The 22078-nt window shown below is 41.4% G+C and overlaps 1 protein-coding gene and 1 pseudogene across 2 annotated transcripts in view; one reads left to right on the forward strand and one right to left on the reverse strand.

Moving 5' to 3' along the window:
* Nucleotides 1-22078, reverse strand: part of EXTL3 (exostosin like glycosyltransferase 3) — a 103775-nt gene that overhangs the window by 21695 nt on the left and 60002 nt on the right. For both annotated transcript variants that reach the window (XM_027773721.1, XM_006153204.3), the window contains exons 2-3: nt 17759-17852; nt 13198-15828 (exon numbers count right to left, since the gene is read on the reverse strand). In XM_027773721.1, coding sequence (XP_027629522.1) covers nt 13198-15345 — 2148 coding nt within the window. In that variant the 5' untranslated portion in view covers nt 15346-15828; nt 17759-17852. The remainder of the gene's footprint in view (nt 1-13197; nt 15829-17758; nt 17853-22078) is intronic.
* Nucleotides 3210-4570, forward strand: LOC102472127 (DDB1- and CUL4-associated factor 13 pseudogene; annotated as a pseudogene).

Below are 22078 nucleotides of genomic sequence, written 5' to 3' on the forward strand. Positions count from 1 at the left end.
TTTAGTAAATAGTTTTTTAGGCCTTGCCTCAGCCCCCAGAGGCATTCTGTCCCAAAAGATGTCAGGGCCAAGCAATAAACATAGAAATCCATCCTGCCTGCATGCCTGATCAATATACAAACCCCTGAGTTTGTACATGGGGTCTCCTAAACTCAGATTCAGCAATGAAAGAACAAAGGAACTCAGGCCTGTCTTAAGGCACAAAAAGTAGAAGGGAGGGAAGCCTCCAGGTGCTTCACTTAGCAGCTGCCGGGCTCCATTCCCCATGGAGCAAGGAGTGACAAGAGGTGGCAGGAGTCAAATGGCACATTCGGCTGTGATAAAATGTCATTTAATGTAAGAGGCATCCCAATTTCAGAGACATTAAAATGTAACGTGAGGGCCAGCCCATGGAGTGGTGGTTAAAGGCAGCTGGATCCCACATGGTTGACCCTGTGGTTGAGCTGTGGTTCTGGCAGCTTGAGAAATGCAAGGGGAGCATGCTCACATGTATCCAAAATCCTGAAAGGAGGAAGAGGTGGAAGAGAAGGGATTATAGCATAACCATTCTCCAGGGGCGGAGGTGAAGAGGCTTTCTCACTTTCCTTCTCCCTCCAGCAGGCACATACACCCTCTGGCAAATTAAAAATAAAAGTGACGCCTGCCTTACAAATGATGGAAGTCAGTAGCTGTTCATGCAACTCTTCAATTTACTCCCTCAGGTCATTCGATTTACTTTCCTAATGCCAACTAGCAGTCATCTAACACACAACTGTAATCCTACCATTCAGCCGAATGAAGCTCCTCAACTCCAGCAGTGAAGAGACACAGCTTAAAATCAAGCACATATAGATCTTTAAGCATTAGTTACATGCTTTGAGTTGAGAAATCAGGTAGTGACTTGTAAGAGCCATACAATTTTGAGACTTTGTGAAGTATCTTTGAACTACAATTGTTTGTAGGAAAAAAAAAATCAGTAGAGAATATACATAACTTAAAATGAAGGGAAAAATCATTGGAAAATTCAATTTTGCCTATTTACATAGATTATCAATTCTGTGGGTTGATCTTCAGGAGGATTACTCACAGCAACATCAGTAACCCAGAAGGATCAGCACAGAGGCTAGGTCCTCAAGTGTGATCCAAAGACCAGCAGCCCTGGCATCACCAGGGACTTCAGGACAAGGAGAACTGCAGGCCCACCCAGAGAGTCTGACCCAAGTCAGAATTTGCATTTCAACAAAATCCCCAGCTGACTCCTGGGTACATTAAATTTTAAGAAGTACTGGTACAGAAAGAAAAGACAGTTTTGCAGCCCATCAGAGAAGTTTGGTTGAAATTCTAATTCTTCCACTTACTAGATGTGTAGATGTCAGCAACCTGTCTGCTAAATCAACACAGCACCATATTTGTAAAAACAAAGTTATTTTTCAGCCAAACTTGACAATCCTATAAATAACCTAATCCTGAATCTAAAAACAAACTAATTATGATTTTTGATACCTAGAGCATATGTAAAACTATCTGTCCTATTTACAAATGAATCAAATCCAGAGAACCTTATGTACTTTAAAAAACTTAGCTGATGGAATGGTGGTTGGTGGTTGGAGTACTGGACTCCCACACGGCCAATGACGGTTTGAGTCCTGGACCTGGTGGCTTACTTTCTCAAATTCCCTTTCTCTCTGTCTCTCTCTGGTCAAATTAAAAAATAAAACAAATAAAGTTAAATAAATAAATTCTTCCCCCCCAAAAAAAGACAAGTAAGACTAAAGAGTTGGGGATGTAATGTCAAATGCATTTCAGTCTATATTTCATAACCAATTTCTTTATTGTTTGTTTTAGATTTTTGACATAGGGCATGTGTGCTCCCTGAGAGAGACAGAGAGAAGGAAAGTGAGAAATCATCCCCCAGCGTGGGATGGCAACATCACAATCCCTTCTCCATTCTCCTCTTGGGAATTTTCTCCTTAACCACCACACCACCTGCCAGCCCCATTATCAGGTGGGTTGTTGTTGTTGTTGTTGTTTTGGTTTTTAATTATCAGAGGGAGCATGCACATGCCAGAGAGAGACACAGAGAGGGAGAGGGAAAAAAGCACACCCTGATGGGGTATAGTCGTGTTACAATCCCTTCACCTCCATCTTCCCATCCTGTCAGGATTTGGGGCATACATGAAGGGGACGTGACTCAAGCAGTGTTGGTCATGTGGGATCTGGCTTCCCTTAACCATTAGGCCACAAGGCTAGTCTATAGCCAGTTTTCTGAGTACATCTACTATTCCTCAGGTATCAAGAGACAGAAAGAGAATTACTTCTATGAATTTCAGCAATGAAATCTCCCTATCACCTCTGCTCATCCTGGCACAGCTCCTGCAGGCTGGATGACAGTGAGATGTTCAGGTTCAGAGAACTGTGTTTCAGTATTCACAACAGAATGAAAGGAACGTTTTTAAGGATTCACGGAAACATAACATTAAGTATTATAGCTTACTTGTGGTTAACTGACAAACGACTGTGGTCAGTAAGTCTGCTTGAAGAATTTAGAGCATTAATTCTCAATCAGGAGGGATTATGGCCCCCAGGGGACATCTGACAATGTCTGGAGACAGTTTGGGTTGTCATGAGGAGGGGGGTGGTGGTGAGTTATTTCAATGTAGTGGATAGAAGCCAAAGATGCTGCCAAATCCTGTCATGCACAGGACAGCCCTCCCAAAAGCAAGAATTATCTGGTCAGAAAGTCACCAATGGGTCAGTACAGGAGCACAGTGGCTAAACGTTGTACAAAGGTGGATCCCACATGGTCAACTGAGGTTGGAATCCCAGGTCCCAGCATTAACACAAAGGCATATGTGCCCTGGGCTCTGATGGGATCGGAGACATGAAAGGAAACAGACTGTGGTGTTTCTGGGCCCCATTGGAGGGTGCTTTCTCCATATGTCTCTCTCTAGCACTCACACAGAATTAATAAAGAAAAATAAGTCATTGGTGCCACTACTGAAGTGCTCCAATTTTGTTATCAAAGGACAATCACCGTTTCTCCGTAATCACAAAGATATTTCTGCTCTTACAAACTTGCAAGCGAAGGAGCCAGCAGGTGGCATGGTTGTTAAGGCACTGGTCTCCCACAGGGCCTTCGGCAGTTCAAGTCTGAGATCTGGTACTTGAAAATCATGCTAGGGGAACACGAGTGGAAACTCAGGGAGGTTGGAAGGAAGATATCCCTTAAGATGAAGGTGAAGATGCTGAGCTGTAACCCAGACAGCTATGTCCGTGAAACCACTTTGACTCACAGAGAGTTTCAAGAAACTATGATCCTACCTTACATCCTTTGAGGACCCCCTCAAGAATATGTAAGAGCTATAAATGGACCAAACTGGGATGGGTATTTGCAAAACCATTCCTTGCTTCCTGGATGGTCACGGAGACAGAATCAACTGTGTGACAAAGCATCCAAAGAGCCTGCCTACGGTCCTCTCCAGCGCATGTGATGGAGAGGTGAGAGTACAGAACCTGACTAAGTCAAAGTGTACCCATACAATATAAGCACATGAATGTTTTGTGGGTTTTGTATAGGAAAATGCACTCAGTTTTGTGGGATTTCTTTTTTACAGCTGGGGATGATAAAACAGAAGCAGCGGGAAATGGATGGACAGGCTATGGAGAAGAGGAAGAGCCCTTACATACTTTATTAGGAAAGACAGTGTCTACTGGAATTGGTCATCACCAAAAAGAAGCTGTTTTTGCCACATGTGGACAGTAAGTAAACATTTGCGATGAACAAAGAACCAATCCTGTATGTTCAATGACTTGGGGATTTGACAGTATAAGTAGTGTTAAATTTAACCCAACTGAGACATTTCTCTTGGGAAGTTGTGCTTCTGATCGGAATACAGCACTATATAGTATGAGGCAAGCTACTCCTCTGAAAAAGGTTATCTTAGATATGAGAACAAATAAAATCTTTTGGAACCCTATGGAAGCTTTCATTTTTACTGCAGTAAATGAAGATTACAACTGATATACTTTCAACATGTGTGCACTGGACACTCCCTTAATGGCCCATACGGGTCATGTGCCTGCAGTGCTCGATGTGCATTGCTCTTCCAACTGGGAAAGTGCAGTGTGTACTTCACAGCATGACTCTCAATGGTGGTTCTCTATTGATGAACCTATTGACATCTTTCCTGTGGACCAAAGTTGAAGCAGGAAAGTCTATCACACAAAGCGAATGCAGCACAGTCTGTGTAAAATGGACTTCAGACAGCAAGTGTATTATGTGTGGACCGGATGAAATGAACATTCGTCTGTGGAAAGCTAATGCTTCTGAAAAACTGGGTGTGCGTACATCACAAGAAAAAGCAGCCAAGGATTATAGCCAGGAGCTGAAGGAGAAATTTCAACAACATCCTCAAATAAAACGTGTTGCTGGTCACCAGCATCTACCAAAATCTATCTACAGTCAGATTCAAGAACAGTGCATCATACAGAAGTTCATTAAAGAAAGGGGGTGAGTTGTAAACATGGCAAACCCAGGCCCGTGCCAATTGTGTCAGAGAAGCAGCAGCACACAGTGGCAGCTGTGAAATAATATTAGGTATTCCCACCAATCCTGATGTATAATTACTGGTTGCTTTTGATTTGCAAACTTTACAAATCAAGGTACTGGCTTTGGTTTAATAGCAAACACCTAACTTATATGTGCAGAGCTTTACTGTAGCTCATTATTGCTACCCTGGAAATTTGTCCTGAAAGGTGGCCTGGTTGGTAAGACTGCCCAACAGTTTATCCTAAATCTGTTTTCTTCTTTTATTGAAGAATACAATATTTGCAACTATTTTTTGCTGTTAGAAATTGAAGATGTACTTTCGTTCTGATTCATATTGACATAGTACATGTTTGAGTTTACATTTCAGACCAAGCACCTCTTGCTCTGTCTTCAGATTCAGAGTTCAGAACATTGACCTTGACAACATGGAACTGCTGCACTCGTGTTATCTTTGATACCACCTTGGGTAATGATTACAATAATTCTTCTTTCCGTGATTCCACATGACATGTAGAACTATGGTACAACTTCTTTCAATTAATTTCCTGTGCTTTAGGTTAATGTGGCTTTTTGAGACTTTAAAGAGGACCAGCTTACATTTATAAAACCTTTACAAATAATATAAATTATAATTTGTGATCAAATCAAGATAACAAAACATCTTTTTTCTCCGAAAAAAAAATAAGAAGAATAAAGGAAGGAGGGAAGGAAGTAAGGGAAGGAAAGGGGAGAGAGAGAGGCAAAAGAAAGAAAGAAAGAAAGAAAGAAAGAGAAAAAGAAAAAGAAAAAGAAAAGGAAAGGAAAGGAAAGGGAGAAAGAGAGAAAGAAAGAAAATTAGTTAGTTAGTTATGCTGGGCCCATGTGTGCATGCCTAAAATTCCAGGAGGAGAATGGAGAAGAAAGGATTGCGATGTGGCCATCCCTCCAGGGAGTTGATTTCTCACTTTACCTCCTCCGTCTCTGTTGCTCTCAAGCGAACACATGCACTCTATGGCACAAACCTAAACAAACAAAAAACAATAACAAAACAATAAAAAAAAAAGATAAAAACAAATTTGCAAGCCAAAATTGGGAGTAAGAGGTGAAATGCAAAACCTTTCTTCTATCAGTTTGATTGCAAAGCTGTAGTGCTTAATGACTAGACAAAAGCTCAGCAAATAAACCATTATCCATTCTGGCACTAGAATTAAAAAAAAAAAAAAAAGATTCAGGCATTACTAAACATAGACTCACAGTAAGTATTGGTCTTTAGGAATCTAAGAAAAGGCAGAAACAAGTCAACCACAAGTATCAAGTCATGTTTAGGAAGATTCTCATTTTTGTTGATGTGTCATCTCAAATTAAAGCTATGCTCCCCTTCTGCCTAAACACTGGCTATTTCTTCATGTTACTAGCATACACCTATTAGAAGACTGGTGATTGTTTCTGAGTAACTTGTGGATGTGAAGACTGACCTTCAAATTACTGCTTTAGTTCCTGGTACGACACTGAGCAAAATAGAACACAGTGCCTGGCATGAAACAGACGTTCAATAAATGTCTTACAAATGAATGAATGAATGGGAAATGGGACATAAGTTAGCCCTGTCATTCTATTTTCAGAATATGGAGGTGGGGAACCTGACGAGTTTACTGATCAAAACTATAGATAAGCATGCAATATATTTAATACTACTAAAGAACAAGAATGAAAGAGGAATTAGGAAATCTCTTAGCGTTTAGTATAGTTTTCTATGCTCAATAATATAACCAACAACAATCGATGGGAGCAGTGCCCAGTGACACTCATTTTTTTGTGCACATGTAGAGCTCTCTGATGATGCCTCCCTAGTTCTGTCTACCATCATTCACAGCCTTGACCTTCTCTCATCTCAACAAAGCAGGACAACAATCATGGCCAGGACCCAGCCACGTCCTAAACTCAGCAATTGAAATGCAGTTTGAATGTTGTCCTTTTTCTTGTTAGGATAACATGTCCTGCCAGGCCCATCGATCTCTGTCCTCCAACGACATGTACTCATGCATTATACATTTCTGTAATGAATCCATATCTAAGACTGACCCTCATGTCGAGCCATCACACAGGCAAGAAAAGTAAATAGCAGCTAACTTGAATCCTCCATTATCCCTTCCCTCTAACTTAAAAAAGCAACCTATCAGAAAGCTTGGGAATTGAGAAAAGGACGTACAAAAAAGAGCACACAGTTATGAGTACCTAATTGTGAGGACCCACACAACAGAGCTTAGGGTGAGTGGGTGAAGAGGGAAGCCACAAAGGGAAGACAACAGAAAAATAAGAAGCATTTAAGACTTCTTGAATATTCAAGGGACTCAATCACTCACTGAGCAACAACAGATGGAAAAACAAGCTAGGAAATACAAAGGAGGTAAGAAGGTGACATAGTGAATTGGGTTTCCAGTTATACTTCAAATACGAGTCTAGTGTAATACAAAAAGCAGTGTATGCTTCAGCTTATGAAACAAATCTATTTAACCTGTAAGAGAAAAAGTTGCCAACAATCCCCGTGACATGGCACATAGAATAGCATAAATTAGAAATTCAACATCAAATGACAGAATGCAAATAAAGAGCATCCCAGCTACTTGGAAGTCTGCGGCCGGGGGTGGGGGTGGGCATGAAATAGTGAGAGCCTGTTTAAAAAAAATATATATATATTGGCAGTTTTTTTCTTTTTTTGGGGGAGAGGTTTTTGCTATAAGGTGTGCACACTCGCCAGAAAGACAGAGAGAGACAGAGAGACAGAAAGTGAGAAATCACCCCCTTACCTAGGGGGGCTGGCCATGCTGCAATCCCTTCTCCTCCACTCTCCTCTCGGGATCTTGGGCACGCATGCACACATGCCCGGCGGGTGAGTTTAAGCCACCAAGTCCGGGACTCGAACCATGGTCAGCTACATGGGAGTCCAGCGACATAGCCATTAACGCCAACAGCTGGTCCCATATTGGCAGTTCTTATAAAATGAGATTTGCACAACCTCTTCCTATTTGGTTACACATTATATATATATTTTTTCGATATCCTATACATACTTTTTTTAATTTATATACATTACATATACATATATGGTAATTTACACACGTAGAATTTACTTTTAAAAAACAAGATTGTGCCTTTTTAAGAAATTTAGACTTGGTAAAAAATAAATAAATACATAAATAAATAAATAAATATGTACTGAACTGGTCAAAAGTCCTGAGACCTAATCCTAACCCTGAGTCCCATTTCAGTATTAATTAGTCAAGTGACCTGAAGCAATAAAAATCTCCCAGTCTTGGGGCCAGGAGGTAGCATGGAGGTTAAGGCATTGGAGCCCACATGGACAACTACGCAGTTGGAGTCCCAGACCCAGCAGTTTGAAAATTATGCCAGTCACATGCGTGTGTGTGCCCCAAATCCCAAGGAGACGGGATGAGAAGAAATTGTAGCACGGCCATGCCCCTGGTGGGCCATTTCTCACTCCATCCCCTTCCGGTGAGCCCAAGCGCCCTACAGCAACACACGCACACACACACACGCACACGTGTGCATGCACACCAAGTCAGATTCCTTACTTTGAATTTGTAAGAATTATTATTGCTATTTTTCTTCAGTTTATGCTATTGGATGCAAACGCTTACCAAAGAGAGAGAGAGAGAGAAAGTGACAAATCACACCCTGGAGGGATGGCAACACTGCAATCCCTCCTCCAGTTTCCTCTCAGAACTTTTGGGCAAATAAGCACTCGCATCCAGCCTCTTTGAGCTTCAAGCCACCAGGTCCAGGACTCAAAGTACAAAGTTGCTCATGTGGGATATCTAGCCACTTTAACCTCCAAGCCACCTGCTGGCCCAGAATACATTTCATTAAAACGGGGAACCATTATCTAAGGAATTGACTTGGTGCAATTTACACAATATGATTTTTCAGCAGCTCCTTTTACTCCTTTAATTGTTACTACTATTTCTCATTTCTGGTAGCTTTGTTTTATATAATTTTCCTTGCAGTCATTTTTAAACAAAAAGAGAAAGTCATTGCTGCAGGTCCCACATTATTAACTAAAATACTGTAAAAGAAAAATTTAAAAAAAAAAAAGCACAACTTCCCAGGCATCCCAATACCTAATGAGGCCTCTACCAGATTTTGCATAGTTTTAGACCTGGAGAAACTAGACTGTTTTTTCTGTGAGTGTCACTTAGAAATCACAATTTTAGGAAGTTATCATCTGTTTCATTCAAGGGATATTTGTACAAATAAGAGTATATGCACAGAAAAAGGATAAAGCTTATCAATTTCTAAGGAGTTAGTCTTTAGAATGATCTCTCCCCTTGCCTGAGGCCTAACCAGAAATAAAGCTTCTCAACAGTCTGAGCAACCATGTCCCAAGCAGGGAAGTCAACGCTACCAAGAGGGTACTACTGAGGCAATCCCATGCCATCTTTTTTCCTTTTCCCTAATAACGGAGAAATATTATTAAAATAACTCCCCTGGCATAACACTTAAGTTTCAAAAACAAAACAAGACAAAACAAAAACCTCAAAATTACTAGTAAAAAGAAGGCAAAATTACGGAGAGATGCTGAAATTGAGAGGGAGGGAACTATTGATATGGGAAGAGTTACTGTTGCTTTACCCTGAGAGTAGGCCAAAGCTAACATCATGAAGGGCAGCTACAATTCTCACACAAAACCCAGCCTTGGGCCAGTCTCACAGCCTGGTGGTGAGTCAAATCTCACATGGCCAATTGTGGTTCAAGTCTTGGCCCTGGTGGCTTGGAAAACACACCAAGTGTGCGTGCATACATGCCCAAAATCTCAAGAGGATGGAGAAATGAAAGAAGAATTATGGTGTGACCTTCCCATTGGGGTTGGGGTGGGGGGTTACTTCTCTTCTTCCTCTTTCTGGCAAGCACTTTCTGTCAATTAAAGAACAAACAACAACAGAAACACAGTCTAGCCTGAAAAATAAGAGGAATGAGTCTGAGGCCAACATGGCCCCCTGGAAAGAAAGGAAGAAATTTCAAAAAGGTGAAAGCAAGAAAGGAGGAGCAACAAGTTCTGTGCATAAACTACCCAGACTCTGGCCCACCCCCAAACTGAACGTGCTTGGTGTAGTTTATGATCAAACCAGCTAAATACAGAAGAACTCAAATAACATTTGAGTTGCCATTCAAGAGACAGAAGTTTCAGTTTGAGTACAACCAAACAAACTGCCTGCTAAAACAAAAATATCAACACTTTCCAAAATAAAAGAAAACCATGCTGAGGCATATCATACTTACATGGCTAAAAAAACAAATATAAAGAAAAAAATCTTGAAAGCAGCCAGAGAAAACCACACATTACATACGGGAAAGCAAAATTTTGAAAACTCACTGACACATCATCAAAACAATGAAAGCCTGGAAAGAGCAGAGCGTCTTTAGGGGGCCACAAAGCAGCTGGTCTCCAAGCTAGTTAGAAGAGAGTTTTACAAGAATGGACCCCGAATCCCTTGTCGCAATAATAGTCTTCATTTGGCTTCCACTAGATACCTTGTTGTTATGCTCTGAGAGCTAAAGGAACATAACTCGACTCTATGAAATGGACAAGAGACTGGAAGAAAGCAGATGCATCCACTGTCACTACCCCTGCCCAGCACTCATACACTCCTCAGATGAGAGACACACTCCAACTGGTGGCACTTCACTCATCTCCTATCTCTCTGCCCAAACATTAACCCCATCTGAGCTGAAATTCTCTTTACACAGAGCATTTGGAAAGGAAGTATCCGAAGTATGGTGCCAATCAAGATGACTACTCTAAACCAGATCCCTTCATTCTGTAACTAATATCAGATACTCCTAAACTAATCCTTCTTCTCTTAAATAACTAGGGCTCAAAAGATTTCACAGGCCACAAAGATCCAACATTTATGCCTATTGCTTGTTGGGAACCTGGGCATAAGAGAAGCACAAATTGTCCAACATTTTCAGAAGTGGAATGGAAGTTTCTGGATCTCACTTTGAGACATATCATAACAGTGCCCACTTTCCATAGGCAAAAGAGCTGCCAGTCTCTCTCCATCCCTGAGACCTGGAAGGATCGACACCCAGGAGGCCAGCGACATCAGGTCAGCGATTTCAACTGCTGCCCCAAATATCTGGCTCTCTTAACCAGAAAGCACAGTCAAAATATTGAGATAAAGGAGTGAAAATGCTCCAGCTTTAAATTGTTTCATCTTTTTCTAAAGAACTAGAAAAAACTTGTATTCCTAATATGAGAAAGCTATTTAGAATGACCCCCGCACACACACCTCTGCAAAGTGGAAAGTTTCTGGGATTTTCCAACTAGGTATTATATTATTGAAATGGACTGCCCAGTAAATTACAGAGGACAACTTATCGCCCACCAGAATTAAAAGAAAGGATTAGTTCTGTTAAGTTCTCGACGAATTTCAGTTATTATCAACTGGGGTGGCACCAGCTACTCCAAATCCCTATTAAACTCAAGGAAAACTGGAAAACAAGGGCTGCTTTAACTAGTTGAGTAGCATCTACCTTTCGTGGAATAATTTTTTTTTTTAATGTCAGTGACATAAAGTTGTAATTGCAAAAGGAAAAAAATGAAATTTATTTGAGAAGAAATCTATACATTTCCCCATTTACAAAACTTTCCTTAATATACAAGATAACTCTGGATCAGTAGTTTTTAGAACTGTACAGTCTTCGAATAGCCTCAGATTATAAATTCAAATAAATAATACAATTCAAGAAAAGACTAGCAAGAGTACTGAGAAAGGAAATTTAAAACAAGAATTGCTAGGTACTTTACACAGTAGGAAGCAAGCAGTAACAGCTATGGCAAAACCCAGAAATTATAGAGGTTACAAAAAGCCTTTATCAGTGAGGTCGGTTAAAGCTGTCCATGACATAGGCAGAATATACCTACTAGATTCCATCCACTCTAACGGGGGAGAAGGAATCAAATAACCAAGTTACCTTCTAGAATCCTTAGGTGCAGTACCTTAGATTGCTCTCTAAAAAGAAACTAGTTCCCCAAATACCTTCTCTAAGATCACAGAATGACTAATATCAGGTCTCATATCTTTCCAAAATTCAAACTTTGTATCACATCATGCACCTGCTTAGAAAATGTTTCAAATGAATTAGTTTCTTAATGAAATACATTTTTAAAAAACTGGTCTAGGGGCCAGCAGGTGGCATAGTGGTTATGGGTGCTGGACTCCCACATGGCCGATCATGATTCGAATCCTGGACCTGGCAATTTGATTTCTCACTCCCCCCCACCCTCTCCCTCTGTCCCTCTCTGGTCAAATTAAAACAAATAAAGTTAAATAAAATAATTCTTAAAAAAAAAAAAAAAACTGGTCTAGCCCAAACATTCCCCTTCCACATACTACTTCCCTAAAAACTACTAATTGTCTTAAGCAAGTTTCTAGCATGCATGTCTCATCAGCCCTTAGGCCATCCTTTGCAACCTTCTTCTGCAAAGTACCAAGGCTGCAGGATAAGTAGTTGGCACTTTGCTTAAGACTTGCTCTAAGGCCTTATATTTAATAGATATGGGATGCATCTTTCTTCTAAATTGCCAAGCTTAATTCAGAAAGTAAGAAAAACAAAGTATTCAGAACTAATGCCCTACCCTGTATAAGTAACTATTATTTTTCCTGCAAAATACAACATCCAATCATGAGAGGTGTTAGGAAAAAATGAGAAAGAATTGGGAGCCAGCTAGTGGTGTGGTGATTAAGGTGCTGGATCTCACACAACTGGCTGCGCAGTTTGAGTCCCAGACCCGACAGCTTGAAAAGACAGGCTGGGTGAATGTGTGTGTGTGTGTGTGTGTGTGTGTGTGTGTGTGTGTGTGTGTACCTAGGATGCCAAAAGGAGGGAAAAATGGAGAACAGATTGTCTATGACCATCTCCCCCCCATTGGGGGATGCTTTCTCACACATACTCATGCCTCCCTACCTCCCTACCTCCAGTACAAGTGTCCTCTGGCAAATAAAAAAAAAAAAAAAATTAAAAAGGTTTTGGATCTCCAACTCCCAAATAGCAAACCCCAACCCCAGTCTTCCAAAAGATATCTATAATATCTTAGGAAATATTCTTCCCAGGTCGTCTTCCTAATCCTTTGGGAGGTGATTAAAACTGTATCTTCTAGAATGAGACATACTGAAGTTCAGCTCCTCCATTACTCACTGTGACCTTTAGCAAATTATTTAACCTATGTCTCAGTTCCTATAGATTAAAAAAAAAAAGAAGAACAAAGAGTGACAATAATGTAAGTCATATAGTACAAACTACAGTGCCTATGATCCTAAGTGCTTCCTAAATGCTAGCTTTCTCATCATTGTTATCATCATCCACATCTTTGTTATGACATGAAAGACGTCTGTAGAATAACTGAAGGGGTTCTGTAAACATTCACAGGTTCTGTTTTGCAGAAACACAGGAGACTTCTTAGGAAATGAGCAGCAGTGATAGAATCGACAAGGCCTGAAAAAGCAGCAAGTAATTACATGGGGAAAGGAATCTGTACAGATTTTTTAAAAGGATATGTATATTCTTCTCCAATGAAAGTTAGGACAGCTAAAGTAAGGAGATCAGAAGGGACTAAGAGCAAAATACTATTTCATGCAGTAAAACAAACTACTCATTTTTTTAATTACCATGATGGGGACGCCAATGTCAGGCCACAGAAGATCCTCTGATGGTAGCTTGGGAGAATTCCACACCACCACCACCTTGTTCAGGTAAGGAAGGCCGTTCAGTCTCTCTAAAGAGTTCATAAGCACTTCCTCCCGCTCGTAAGTCAACATCACCACCGTGAACTGCTCTCGTGGGACATTGCCTCCAAGTGCTGCCTGGAATTCCTTGCCAGAACCACCAGCTCCCCCACCAATAGGCCGAAATCCAGTCCCTGAGCCCAAGAACTTGGCCTCCGAGGGCAACACGGGGTCAAAGGGTGTGTGAGGGAAAAGATGGAAAGGCCCTGGCGCAGAGTTCCAGCTGCGGTAGAAGTCGGTGACAGTCAAAGTAAAGTTGCGGAGGTATTTCGGTGAGGCATAAGGCGGCTCTGTTTCCACTGGCCCCAGGTCCAAGTCCCCGTTGTCGGCCATGTTGGGGTCAGTTCCAGCCGCCTTGCCTGAACGATGGGGGATCTCGGCTGCTGCCTCTTCCCGGATGGGAGCAGCTGGGATCTGTATGCGAGTCCTAATCATAGCCAGCACGGTATTAAAAATACTGTCAGCGGTGGAGAAGTAAGTCTCCCAGAGAAAGCGGCCTTGCCGCCTCATAGCCAGGAGGTCACTATCGGAGAGACTTCGTAACAAGAAATGAACCTCGGTAACTCGTGGCTTGGGCACCACCAGGGCCGCCTCATTCCACTGCAGCATGTCATGATAAGGAAGCTGTACTTGCTCTCCCAACACAACTGGCACGGCACCGACCTCCAGGGCTTCAAAGAGCCTGGTTGCACACCCAGATGAAATAACCAAGTGAGGGTCCCCAGGGGTGATGATGAGGGCGAAAGTGGAAAGCTTCAGTAATTCTAAGCGGTCCTCCCGCTCCCCACACAGTGCCCACTCAGTAGGCAGACTGGATTTTGGCTGGTTTTTGCAGGTAAATTCTACCAGGACCTGATCTAGCTTACTGTCCTGGACTGCCTTTAGGGTGGCAATGATCCGATCATCATAGTCAGCTGGAGGGTCACCTTCAATCTCTTCTTCAAAGGAGCGGGCCTCCTGAAGGCTGGATCTTAGGGATTCAATCTTCTCTCCCTGGAAGGTGAAGAGAAATTTCCGCTTCACTGGAACCTGGGGTGGGATTTCCATGAAGTTGGGTTCTGACATGGCATGGACCAGTGGTGATACTACCAAGTCAAAGCCGGGTCTGTACTGGGCAGCATAGAAGGTGGACTGTGCCACCATGGCACGGCCTGTACTGACATTATATAGTAAATTCTGTGTGTCGGACTTCCGTGACAGATTGATGATGACGTGGTTGTGCCCATCTGTCCGCCAATACGGCAGAGAATACAACTGCTTCTCAAGGTCAGCAGGCCGCAGCAGGACTGGCTCCTGCATTTCTCCCACTAGTATCACGTAAAGACAGGCAATGTCCGCGTTCTCTGTAACATAAACATTGGCTCGTGCTGTAGCCTGAAAAGCCTGCTTGACCAAGGGATCCAGGTAGCTGCCAAAGGCAAACTGGTCACTGTCATAAACGTAGACCGGAAAACCAGAGGTGAGCGGACAACGAGAATAGTCGAAACAATTGTGCAGCCGGCAACCCCGGATGACTTTTGGGGGAGGCAGGCCAGCATCGTCCTTGTCTGGGAGCAAGCGAATGGGCAGGGAGAGTTTGGGTTGATTTTGGGCCATCAGCTCTTTGTAAGAATGCTCAGTCTGACTAATGACGTTCTTGAGCTGAAGGAGGTCCTGCTTGGCATTCTCGATACTCTTCTTACAGGCTTCGATCTTCAGATTCAGCTTGGCGATCTCACTGTTCAGCTCTTGCCGCTTGGCTTCCAGCTGTAAGAGCTCTTCACTCACAGACTCACGAATGCGACAAAGATCCAGCACGTGTTTTACTTCGCAAAGCTCATTACCAGCCCGTGGACCAAAAATCCGCTTGCCTGCCTCATCAGCCTCATCGAGAGTGGTGAGGTAATAGTGAGCAATGAGGGGGAAGAAAACCAGAATGATGAAGAGCGTAAAACTGAGCCAAGTAAGGCGGATCCGGTTGGACCATCGTAACATACAGGTCTGACCTCCATTCCCCACTCCCCCATTCCGCAACATGGTATAGCCCGTCATGAGTTCCTCTGTGGCTCTTGCGCCTGCTGATCACGTTGGGTCACTCGCCATAACCATGAGTTTCTATTAGACAAAACTCGATGTCTTTTTCATTCACACGTTTCCAAAAGAGTTAGTGCATTTCCCATACAAGGCACCAAAATAAAATGGAAATTTCATTTTTCTCAGCTGCAACTGAAATGGTCTCTGAGCCTTTTCCAGCAGATCTTAAGTTCTGGTTTTTTACCAAAAAACATATCCTTAATCTTTATCAAACAAGAAAAGGTGCCACATTGCTGCTGAGATGAAAGGGAGGAGACCCCTGACGATGAAACCCAAGAAGAATACCCTAGAATCACATAGACTTTTTCAACTGCCATAGCTCTTGTTCCTTGGTTTTGCTGACCAACAAATATTCATAGTTTCTAGTCACAGATATACAGCAGCTGGTTAAGACAGAAATAAATACCAGCCTCTTATCGATGTCATTGCCAACAATCGGGCCTGCAAGAGAAAGAGAACCTTATCAGTCTTGAGGAGATTATATTCAACAATCCAACCCCCACATAGTTCTAGAAAATGCTTAAATCTTACAAGATGAAACAATGGTTAAAACACTGCTGTATGTCTTAAACACTTTAAATTGAACGTAGAACATAGGTATTTTATTTGCAGTTAATAAGAAATGAATAAAGATGAATATCCCAAACAGCTTCAGTTTATATATACCCCCACCCACTTACTCTCTTCCTATTTAACTAGATTTAGAGACTTAGAGTCCTACAAATGAGGATCAATTAAATTCATCAGAGGACAAAGATGCCTGCAGTAATAACTTGTTATTCTTGACTTTGGCATCATGTATAGATGAGAAACACCTCCTATCCAACCTTGATAGTCACATTTACTCCTAACATGAAAGTCTCCTTTTGAACTATGTAACAAAAAAAGACTCCAGAAGCTCAATTTGGTAGGGTTGAAAAAAGCTGAAGAGAACTCTTTTGATCTGTATCCAATAGTAGATGCAGTAATCCAAAGACAAAATGTATTTCCCAGTTTGCTTCTCATTTATCTTCCATTAGCAGACATCATGTGCTCTTTAAATATAAATAGTAACTTGTTCTTCTAGAAAGAACACTATACTTAGAAATGAGAGGCATTATTTCTCATCCTTTAGAAACAGACCTGCTATTAAACCTCATGCCTCAGTTTCCTAATCTTCTAAAGTGGAGATAAGTGCTGGGAGATAAGGGTATATTGTGTTGCTATGAAAATAAAGCAGAGAGGATTAGGGTTCTTTAGGTTAATCAGTCTTGAAACCACATTCCTAGGCTCTTCTTGCTTTCCCCTCCAACTCAACATACAAAGGAATATTTCTGACTTCTTTAATTTCTTCCAAAAATTATTCATGTTACTCTTTTTTTGTTTTTGTTTTTGTTTTTTTTTAAGATTTTTGCTATAGGACACATGTGCTTGTAGGAGAGACAAAGAGATACAGAAAGCAAGAAATCACCCCCCAGAGAGGATGGTCACACTGCAATCCCTTCTCTTCTACTCTCCTCTTGGGATTTGGGGCATGCACACACACAGTGCCCAGCATGCATTTTAAGTTACCAGTGTCCAGGACTTGAACCGCAGTTGACTACTTGGGAGTCCAGCTATATAACCATTATGCCATCTGCTGGTCCCTCATGATACTCTTAACATGTCTAAGTCATGCTAAGTATAACTGTGGCATGATCTAGAATGAATAATAATCCTGACCTCATGGAAATTCCTTTAGCCTAAGGGGTAAGAGGTAAATAAATAAAAAGTAAGAGTATTACTACAAGTTCTATAAAATAAGTAGTACTTCAGGGAGGCTGGGTCACTTTTTCTAGCTTCTATATTTGTTAAAGACTTATGTATAACTATTAAAGGTTTGACTCTTTTTTTCTTTAAGTAAAGACAAAAAGTTGATGACAATGTTACTAAAAGGTTTGAGTATTTGTATAATCTAAATTTAGATAATTAACAACTGACCAAATACTCCAAAGAATATAGGGCAGTAATGGGGGCCAGCAGGTGGCATGGTGGTTAAGGGTGCTGGACTCCCACATGGCCAACCATGGTTCAAATCCCAGGCTTGGCATCTTGCAGCTTGCTTTCTCATTTTCCCTTTCTCATTCTCTCTCTTTGTATCTCTCTAGTCAAATTAAAAATAATGATAACAAATAGAATTAAATAAATGAATAAATAATTCTTTTTTGGAAAAAAAAGAATATAGGTCAGTATTATCAAGCACTTACATTGTCTTTCAAATTCAAACATTTAAACTTCTCTTTACTTTCAAAAGAATATTCTCTGCACTCATGATCAAGTCATAAGAATGAAAGAAAAATGGAGAAAAAGATGACATAATCAAGGTGATTCAACTGATTCATTCCTTCCTTACCATGTGTTTCAGGATCCTTCCTTTCTCTGACTTATGTAGCATTATACTTCAGTATATGATTTCTTGAAATAGTGATACTCCAGGGCTTGTTCTCCTGATTTAAAGAAAATAAAAAAGTGACATGCTATTAGAAAAATCCTCCATACTGAAGGTGCTATTAAAGAATTAATTAACTGTTCCCTATGAAAAAGCTTCCCTATATATACAAGATAACCAAAGAACTTAGTGCCCAGAGACCCTCTGAAGTGAAAAGAGATACTATTAATGAATACACCATGACAACAGGTGTAAACGGGGACTTCCAATGGCAAATCATCCAGATAGGTTATCTATCTATGTGCACTAAGAGGGAACAAAACACTAAAATATGGAAAAGTCCTTATCTCTCAGAAGTATATACAGAGGGAACCAGCAGTTAGCATAATGGCTATGTCACTGGACTCCCACATAGTCGACCGCGGTTTGCATCCCGGACCTGGTGGCTTAAAACTCTTACCAGGCGCATGTGTGTGCGTGCCCAAGATCCTGAGAGGAGAATGGAGGAGAAGGGATTGCGGCATGACCATCCCCCCGGGGGGTGATTTCTTGCTTTCTGTCTCTATGTTTCTCTCTGTCTGTCTGGTGAGCGCACACACTCTATAGCGAAAACCTCTCAAAAAAAAAAAAAAAGAGAAGTATATACAGAGATGTTTATAGGTGAAATGATAATCCTAAAATTTGCTTCAAAATAAACAGGCTGAAGGTAGTGAGGGGATCTGGAGGTACAGATGAACCAAGATCAGCCAGAGGTTGACTACTGGGAACACATTATATTGTACACTCTGCTTTTAGCATATATTTGAAATTTTTCATACCAAAACCTCAAAATATTGCACACAGTCTAAGTGAATATTTTTAAAACATCATTTGGATATTCATTATATTTGGTCTGGTATTTATAATGGTACCAACTCACATGTAAGCAGAGCTGGAAGTAGAAACAAATGATCTAATGAAAACCAGTAATTCAACAATGACTCAAAAGAACTGACCCCATTAAATTACATCTCTTTTACTGGAACAAGGCAGTGTCATCAATGTCCAAGATCATGAACTCTCTTTCCTAAAGAGCTAAATTATTTCAAGCACAAAAGAAAAAGAAAGCCCTCAGGATCTCTTCTGACATTCTCTGGAAAATGACAAGGAGGTATTAGGATCTAGAAATCAATGTCACTGCAACACTGATAGGAAGCAAGCTCCAGAGTTCTGCTCCAAGTACACTATGTGTGTCTCATTCTCAGTCATCTGCCACGGCACAGAGTGCCTAACTTGTCAGCCTGCTCTGATCCTTCTACAACGTACTCCACACACAGCAAGGACAGCCATCTTCTCAAAGCATCAACCAGACATTCTCTTCCCCCCCTTGAAAATGTTCCATGGCTTGGGTCCAGCAGGTAGCATGGTGGTTAAGGTGCTGGACTCACACAGGGCTAACTGTGGTTTGAGTATTGTACCCAGAGGCTTGAAAATCAGGCCAGGCACATGTGCATACATGACCAAAATCCCAGGAGAATGGAAGAGGAAGGATTGTTGTAAGACCATCCTCCCAAAGGGTGATTTCTTTCTTTCTTTCTTTCTTTTTTTAAATATGTATTCAATTTTACTTATCCATTAATTTATTTTAATTTGACTAGAGAGAGACAGAAAGAGAGAGAGATGGAAAGTGAGAAAGCGGGGACCAGCAGTTAGCGTAATAGCTATGTCGCTGAACTCCCATGTAGTGGACCGCAGTTCGAGTCCCAGACCCAGTGGCTTAAACTCACGTCGGGTACGTGTGTGTGCGTGCCCAAGATCCTGAGAGGAGAATGGAGGAGAAGGGATTGCGGTGTGGCCATCCCCCTGGAGGGTGATTTCTCTCTTTCTATCTCTCTGTCTCTGTCTGTCTTTCTGGCAAGCGCATCCACCCTCTAACAAAAACCTCTAAAAAAAAAAAAAAAAAAAAAGAAAAGAAAGTGAGAAAGCAAGCCACCAGGTCCGGGACTCAAACCATGGTCAGCCATGTGGAAGTGTTCAACAGCTTAACTACCACGCTGTCTGCTGGACCCCAAGGGGTGATTTCTAACTTGCCCCCTCTCACTGTCTTTCTCAGTCTCTCCAGCAAGCACATGAGACCTATGGCTAAATCCTTTTAAAAAATTTTTCCCACGGCTTTCCACATACTAGGCCCTTCCTATCTAGCCTCTAACAGCCTACGGGAACTCATCTGCCATCACTCTTCCCCTTACTTGCTCAACTTTACCTACACTGACCTCTTTTTAATTCGTCCACCACACCAAGCTCTTTTCTGCCTCAGAACATGTATACTTGCTGGTCTTTTTATCTAAAATGTTCCTCCTCAGGCTTCCCCCTGGTTGACTCTTCCTCAACCTTCAAGTCATAATTTTCTTGATATTCTCACTTAAAGTAGCTTTCTTACTCTGTGACATTTTCCCAAATTGATCTATCAACTTCCCAACACAATTATTATTATTATTTTCATTTTTAAATTCATTTTTAAAGTTTATTTATGTATTTCTAACATGAGCAAGAGACAGAGGGAGAGAAAGAGATGAATACCTTCAACAGTGTCTCACACCATGATCCAACCTCACTCAGCTCCAGCCGACCCTGGATTGTAGACACGTACGTGTGCTAAGGGTACACAGGGAGGTTTCCTTATAGGAACCAGGAACCCTCTCCTGTGGAACAGCCATGTAGAGTATGGTGTTTTACCACCACCCCATCATCCCACCATCCAAGCCCCCTCATCCTGGCCCACAGGCTAGAATGCAACTGGGCCTCCTATGTGGTCCCAGCCTATGTGGTCCCAGCCTGAGGAGCGAGGAGTCTGACAAGCACGGTGTCTTAGCAGCATGCACCGCAGTAGCTTGGCCGCACCAGTGAGTTTTTAATCTAGGGATGCAAATCAGATCCACAACTTACCTAAGAATTTTTTTTCAAATAATATATCCAGGTCGACCTTCTGATGACTACACCAGAATTCCCAAGTCCAGGTCTCCACATTCCTGGAGTCTGACAAAGTTCCCAGGTGACTATAATGCAGAGCATACAACTCAAACTCTAAGACCACTGGTCTAATAAACGGACAGCAATTCCCATTCAGATTAATGGTATCTGAACCAACGTGAAGAAAAGTAGCAATATGCCTTAATTCACGTAGAAAATCTGTGTACAGACTACACTACACACCTTTGCAAGGTGGGGGAGAGGGGCTGCTTTTATAACTGCTATTTTCTTCTGCACACACATCATCTTGTTTCATCGACCACGTGGGAGGAGTAACTGTTACTTCTAGTTTACAGATGAAGGGGTGAATCCCTGAGGTTAGATAACCTCTTCAGGGCAATACAGCAAGCAAGCTGAGCCCTGATACAAATCCACGTCTGTCTGACCCAGGGCCCTGGAGATTGCTGCTCACTTGTTTACTGTGTTTACCTGAAAGATACATTTTGTCTTAATTTGTTTTACTGTAGGCATGTATTACTTTTGTAATTAAGAGAATGTTATCTTGTTGCAGTCACTTTAAAGCACACCACACTACATTTTTCAATAAATAATGTGACAACTACTATTTGGGGAGGGGGGGAATCAGATTCCTGTATGACAAAACAAATCCAAAAATAAGACCCAGATGAATTTAAGAGTTAACTGTAGTAAATGAACTATAAAAAGAAAAGGAAAACATGCATGTGGTTTTATCTTAAGCACAGCTACTTTCCTAGAACCAAAGCAAAAGCCAGTTGCTGGTCCTGAGATACAAGTCTTACCATGTTTCCAATGCATCAGGTGCCCTAAACTGCATAATTCCTTGTACTTCTGGACTATATGCTCCGTAAGTCCTTCTTTAATTCACAAATTAAAGGATTATACTAGATCTCAAAGGTTCTTTTAAATCCTAGGAACTCACTGACTTATAATTGCCCTGCACCTAGAAAGCAAACACATATTTGTTTTATTTGGGGGTAAATTTCAACCACATGTCAACTTGAGGCAGCAAGGCTATTCCCAGAACCTCCTCTTGTGTTACCTATAAGATTTCAAGCATAATACTTTCCTTTAAGGTCCTCTTTAATTTTCCACTGATTCCCTTAATAATGGCTGGGATGTCCTCAACTATGTTCTCCATTCTAAGCCACAGTGTTTCTGTGTTTTGCAAATCTATCCCAGAAATACAGAAGTCATTCTGGAGGACTAAGTCAAAATTGGAATAAAACCAAAGACACAAAAAAATGGCATCAATCTGGAATATCGAAGCAAATTAAATTTAACAGGGATAAAGAC

Source organism: Tupaia chinensis, unplaced genomic scaffold, assembly GCF_000334495.1.
Source record: "Tupaia chinensis unplaced genomic scaffold, TupChi_1.0 Scaffold000366_1, whole genome shotgun sequence".
Taxonomy (NCBI): domain Eukaryota; kingdom Metazoa; phylum Chordata; class Mammalia; order Scandentia; family Tupaiidae; genus Tupaia; species Tupaia belangeri.